The 6,000-nt window shown below is 41.7% G+C and overlaps 1 protein-coding gene across 7 annotated transcripts in view; it reads left to right on the forward strand.

Annotated features, from left to right (window-relative positions):
- GPRIN1 (G protein regulated inducer of neurite outgrowth 1) overlaps window positions 1–5,466 on the forward strand; it is a 67,890-nt gene extending 62,424 nt beyond the window's left edge. For all 7 annotated transcript variants that reach the window (XM_069955244.1, XM_069955273.1, XM_069955236.1 and 4 more), the window contains one exon: window positions 2,858–5,466. In XM_069955244.1, coding sequence (XP_069811345.1) covers window positions 2,858–5,434 — 2,577 coding nt within the window. In that variant the 3' untranslated portion in view covers window positions 5,435–5,466. The remainder of the gene's footprint in view (window positions 1–2,857) is intronic.
- Window positions 5,467–6,000: the final 534 nt, after the last annotated feature.

Consider the following 6,000-nt stretch of genomic DNA (forward strand, 5'->3'; position numbering starts at 1 on the left):
AGTTGGACACAAGTACAGTACATTGGGGCATGTTTTTGAAGTCGGGGCATAAATGGTGTGTAAAAAAAAAAAAATGTGCTTTGCTTCACAGTGTCAACCTGGGCACATGATGTTTGCGTCCTTAGACCGAGGCATAATTCTCAAAACTTGTTAAATGCCAGCTGCATAGGGCACTGTGGCTTTATTAGGTAATTGATCTAGCACAGCAGCTGCCTGTAGAGTTAGCTCTCCCTTGCACCACATTGATCACTATGCTCAATTACAAATGGTAAGATTGAGCTGAACACTAGAGCAAACTTCTCTTCACTGGCCAGTGTTCATACTTTAATAATTAACCCTAAAACATAGTAGACCAGTATCAACCAAACTACCTCAATATCCTAGACTACCAGGAATATTAACCTCTCAAAGTCCTTAGATTAACAGGTATATACAAACCACAAGAAATATTATTTATTATTATTAAATCACTGAAGACCCCTGAAATTATTTACCTACTTAAGACTAAAACATTGACTACTAAACAACTTAACTATAGATTTGTTAAGACCTTATATCCAATAATAGTTTAAACAAAAGTGAGATCATATGCTATCCACACCTATTGTCTGAATATTGCCACTGTCCTCCACTCTGCTAGCCTCTGCCCTGCAGGGAGACTCTCTACTCAAGTGCAGTGATGGTGTGCAGGCTCAACGGCTGCTCCACCATTTGTCTATGGGAGGGCCAAAGATAGTTGAGTACAGTGCTTGGCTATCCTCTGTGCTCCCTCATGCAATGAATTGAGAGATAGTCACGTCTGTGCACTGCCACTTCATTCAGAGTCCCATTTGGGAGGCCAGTTGTCACATTGTGTGTGTGTGGGAGGGGGGAGGGCAGCTTTCAGACATCTTGGAAACAGACACATTGCCTAGCCTTTAGATGGGGAGAAGGGGGTTGGTGGTAAAACCTTTTAAAGTGATGAACACCGTCCAGTAAAATCATGATCTGTCTATAAAATGTAAATGCTAGGTCTTCTACGACAAAAGCTGCTCTCTGAAACAAAGTACTGCTATGCCTGATAACGTGGACTCCCGAAAAGCGTTTCAAAGGGGGTTGTCTTAAATAGACAAACCCCTAAAACAAGATGTAAGGTGAAAAGGAGGTTAGAATATGAAGAGGACATGATGGTAATATGTGATCACAGACCTCGGCAGTTTAGTGAACATCAGAGCTCAGCTCAGCTCTGTGAAATTGTTCCTATAGAAACCGCCTTGAGACTGGAATTACTTTTGTGGAGGAGGATTTTTTTTCTCATGTTAATTTTCATTCTTCTTTATTTTCTCTTGGCCACTGAACAACAAATTAGATTCTGCTTGTTAGAATGGAAAGTTAGAATGATTCTCTCTGTAAATAGCGGCCGTAGCTCCATTGTGTCTAGTAACACGTATTTGTTCTTTATATTTATTGGAACAGGGTTGTACCTTTCGAAGGCTAATTCTAAATCATTGTACAGCCTAATAAAATTCCCATCTCTACAGTAGCTATTGTTCTTAACATGAATCTTCTATTAAAGAATTTATTTTATACAGTAGATTTAAATAGTTTCATACATTCACCTATAGTTTGGTAGTGAAAACGGTCATGTCATAAGGCAAGACATAAAATCAAGATTCAAATACAATATATTTGTAACGCTGGGAGTAGTGGATCCGCTGTGCTACCACTAGCCATGATGTAAGCCGCACCAGGGAGCCGCTGGTCTTCATCAGAGCCCACTGCAAGGCAGGAAGGATTTGCTGCAGCAGGCGACCCCCAGGTCGCTACCCCTGGCTTGGCTTGCTAGTGGCGGTGGTGAGGTGCAGCTGGAAACTAGTAGGCAGATAGACAGGTACTCAGCAGGTGGCTTGGTTGGCACTGAGACAGCAGTCAGATGGCAGGAACCAGGAATGGCTGGAACCGCTGGGCAGGATACACAGACAGGAGTATACAGACAGGATACACAGGCTGGATACAGGAGAGCAGGGCCACACACTAATGGGAAGCATGTAGAGGCTCCAACACCTGTGGTGGGGCAGGGCTTCAACTTATAGGAGAGCTGCAGAGCAGCAGCCAATTAAAGGCACACTGACCCTAAATTATAGCAGAGCTGACGCACACGCTCCCTAGGAGACAGTGACGCGCTTTTTGAGCTGGAGGAGGAGGAGCCCAGGAAAGAGCAGAAGATGGGGGAGCAGCGGCGCAGCGAGAGGTATGTGCCGCGGCCGCGGATGTGACAATATTTGCTTATTTATATATAAAAATACCTATAACTCAATGAATAGAAAAACACCATCTTCCCTGTTTATCCTTCTTAACCAAGTTGTGGCAGCGCAAAACTTTACTTGAGTCGTAGTCTACATTCCTTTAAAGGAAATCTATCAACAGGTTAGGGTACTTTTACACAGCCCGATTTTAGGCTGTGTAAGGTCCGACTTCAGGCTATGTTCAAACAGTGTAAGAGAACGGCCGATTCATGACCTGGCCGGGTCACGGAACGGCCAGTCTCTGAAAAGATCATCCCGGTCGGTACTGCAGTACCGGTTGAATGATCTTTAGGGCCACAGAGTTTTCTGCGGCTGCTATTCACTGAATTGCATTGGCAGAAAACTGACATGTCAGTTTTCTACGGCGCCGTGAGAGATCCAGGCCGGAGCGTATACTATGTGTACTATACTATACTAAGACATAAGCAGAGGATTGCTGATCAAACATTGTTTTTATACTACTTTCAAGATTTGAATATTAGTCATGTTTCATTGTCTAGCTAAAAGTCATCAGTTTCATGTTTCCATCTCTTGGGCCACACTAATAATGTTCGTTTTGAATTTTGTTTTAGAATACTCTGAGGAGGGATTTTGAAATATTATGGAAGAGATCTGGTCCAGACATGGGAAGCCCTAAAGAGCCTCAGAGATTGCAGCTGTCAAGACCAGATGGTGCCAGTGAAAACATTTCCCTACGTTCTCCTATTTCCTCAAGAATATGGCAAGCTGAAGATCCAACACGCAATGTAGGGTTTGATGGAGAGGATCTTTGTATGCGAAACTTCTGTGTGAGTGTTCATGGAGACCATGAACTTCTGGAAGGAAGCTTAAGCTTTGACAAAGATGGAGATGATATCTTAGAAGTACATAGGGACTTTTCGGTGGATACTGATGGTGGATATACTTTTCATGAAGTCAGGGAGGATCAAAGTTCATCAAAGCAAGTAGATTGGAACCACAAGTCTGATGTCCCACAAACAGAGACACCCATTGAGCAATCTCTTGAAGAGAGGACAAATATTACATCTGTCTCAGATGAAAAAGGAACAGAATTGAGTAACTCCGAAAACATGGTGGACGGTAAGGGACAAATATTAAGCATCCCCAGTGTACCTGAAGTGAGTCAGTCTTTAGGAACCAACACTGATATAGCCGCTAGAACTCATAACATTCAGGAAGGAACATCAGGTAGAGAAACAGAAAATATTAATGGAAAATCTGAGTCTATACGGCTTGCCACGTGTCTAGGTGATCAAGCAAGTAAGAAAATTTTGGCAGAAGCAATGGCGGAGGTTACCAATGGAGAAATGAGAACAAAAACATGTTCTTCTAACTTGCTGACTTCAAATTCAGGTAGTGACATGGAAGAAAAAAAGTTTAGATCTATTGCAATAAGTCCTATTGTTCCCCCAGATGGAAGTTCAACTTTTACTTTTCATACTGGTATTACATCATTTGCAAAAACTTCTCATGAAAAAGACAATGCTGGCAAGAATGATGATTTACCAAAAATCTATGCATGTGAACTCACTCCTGCTAAAGGTGATCCTGGAGCAAATGTACAGTATAGGTCTGTGGCTGTCAGTCCTATTATACCCCCTGGGGAAACATCATTATTTGCATTTCAAAAGGATGATATAAAAGGTTGTTCAGATCAAACTACAACTGCTAGAAAACAAGAGAAACTCAATGATGGGACTGAGACCAAAGTAGAGTATAAATCTGTAGCAGTGAGTCCAATTATTCCTCCAGAAGGGTCTTCTTCTTTTACATTTCATGCATTGAGATCTGTTTCTAGCAACATTACAGGAGAACATGAAGCTCAGAATAAGGAATTACCCCCCAAAACATATTCATTTGAGTTGACACCACCGAATCATGATGCAGGTACTCAGGCAGACTCCAGACCAGAATGTGTTTCTGTCGCAGTAAGTCCAATTATACCGCCAGATGGGACACCTTCATTTATTTACCAGTCAGATCTACTGAACAGAATTGGTGTAGAGAAATTGTCAGATAATGTCAGCACACAGAGTGGCACAAGAGTACAGTATGTATCTGTAGCCATCAGTCCCATTGTGCTTCCAGGTGGATCATCCTCTTTCACATTCCTAGCAGAAAATAATGCTGCAGAGCCAAACAAAGATATAAATATTAAAACTGCAGATAATCTTCCCAAAACATATTCGTTTGAGATCACTCCTCCTGATGATGAACCTGGCCCTAGCACCAGAGTAGAATATAGGTCTATAGCAGTTAGCCCAATAATACCCCCTGATGACGTTTCCTTTTCTTTTCAAACCGATAGAAAAAAGGAATCAAGCTCTGTAGAGACACGGTCTAGGACATGTTCCACTGGACTGGCACCTTCTAACCAAGATGTCGGGACACAAGCTGATAATAAAGTGGAATGTGTGTCGGTGGCTGTGAGCCCCATTGTTATTCCGCATGGCTCTTCATCTTTTCCTTTCCAAGGAGAGCAAATTGACCATGACCAGATACAAAAGTTGGATTCCAGCAGTAAAAGTGCCCTTCCAAATACATTACTAGAACCAACAATTCTTCATCATGATATAGGGATCCAAGTTGATACTACTGTACAGTGTGCTTCAGTAGCTGTCAGTCCCATGGTACCACTGCAAGGATCATGTTCTTTTGTGTTTCATACAGAGGATGCTAAAGTAGGCTCTACAATAAGTCCACACATGCAAGAAAAGCCTGAGATGAAGGATGCAGAGCTTCAAGTGTCCTTTCCAGTAGAAACAAGATCTATTGCAACTGACCCCATGACACCCAAAGGGAAATCTCCAAAGGCTTCCTATCCTGAAGTCAAAGTAAAAGAAGTGAAAGCTGATCCCCCAGAACCTGTGCGAGAGGTCAGCTGGGATGAGAAAGGTATGACCTGGGAAGTATATGGAGCATCAATGGAAGTTGAAGTTTTGGGGATGGCCATACAGAAGCACCTGGAAAAGCAGATTGAGGAGCATGGGAGACAGAAGGTGATGACCCCTCAAAATACCGCTAGAGGTAGTTCTATTCGAGGCACGGTAGTAAAAAAAGAGAGCAAAAAAAGACAACCTGGTGCTTTCCGCAACTTTTTTAGAAGACGATCCGGATGCTGCTCTCGTGCTGCACCAACTACAGAGTGAACCATTAAGAAATAAGCCATTTAAACCTTTAGAGGAAGGATACAAGTAATGATTTATTTTGAAAGTGAAACACAAATATTGGTTGAGAATAAATATAGACAGAAACTACTTATGGGTGATATGGATTCTCCACATGACAGTTCTTGTCTTAAGAGCTCATTGGTTGGATTTAAGATGATTTTTAATTTAATTTTAATGAAAAGGTAAATGTGTATTTGTATTTTATTGTCAAAATCTCTTTTGGATGATAGGATGAGAAATTTGTAACATTGCATTCTTTCTGCACTTATACCTGTCATTCCTGTCCCTAAGAGCATACCACTTAGAAACCAATGTGCTAGAGTAGAATAGAATAGAATGTGGATAGAGTTCAGTAAAGGTTAGGGTAATAATTGCTGCAATACCTGGTTATATAGGCTGGTTCTTGGTAATCGTTCTTTCAGCAAAGGCCTCACTGATAAGACTCAATCTGTTTTGAAGTGCAAAGGCAGAGCTGCAGTATATAGTGCCCAGGAGGCTTGTATACAAAGGAGTTGGAAAAGTATAGTCTTGGGTATTTATATAGC

This window comes from Dendropsophus ebraccatus, chromosome 1 (assembly GCF_027789765.1).
Source record: "Dendropsophus ebraccatus isolate aDenEbr1 chromosome 1, aDenEbr1.pat, whole genome shotgun sequence".
NCBI classification, from domain to species: Eukaryota; Metazoa; Chordata; class Amphibia; order Anura; family Hylidae; genus Dendropsophus; species Dendropsophus ebraccatus.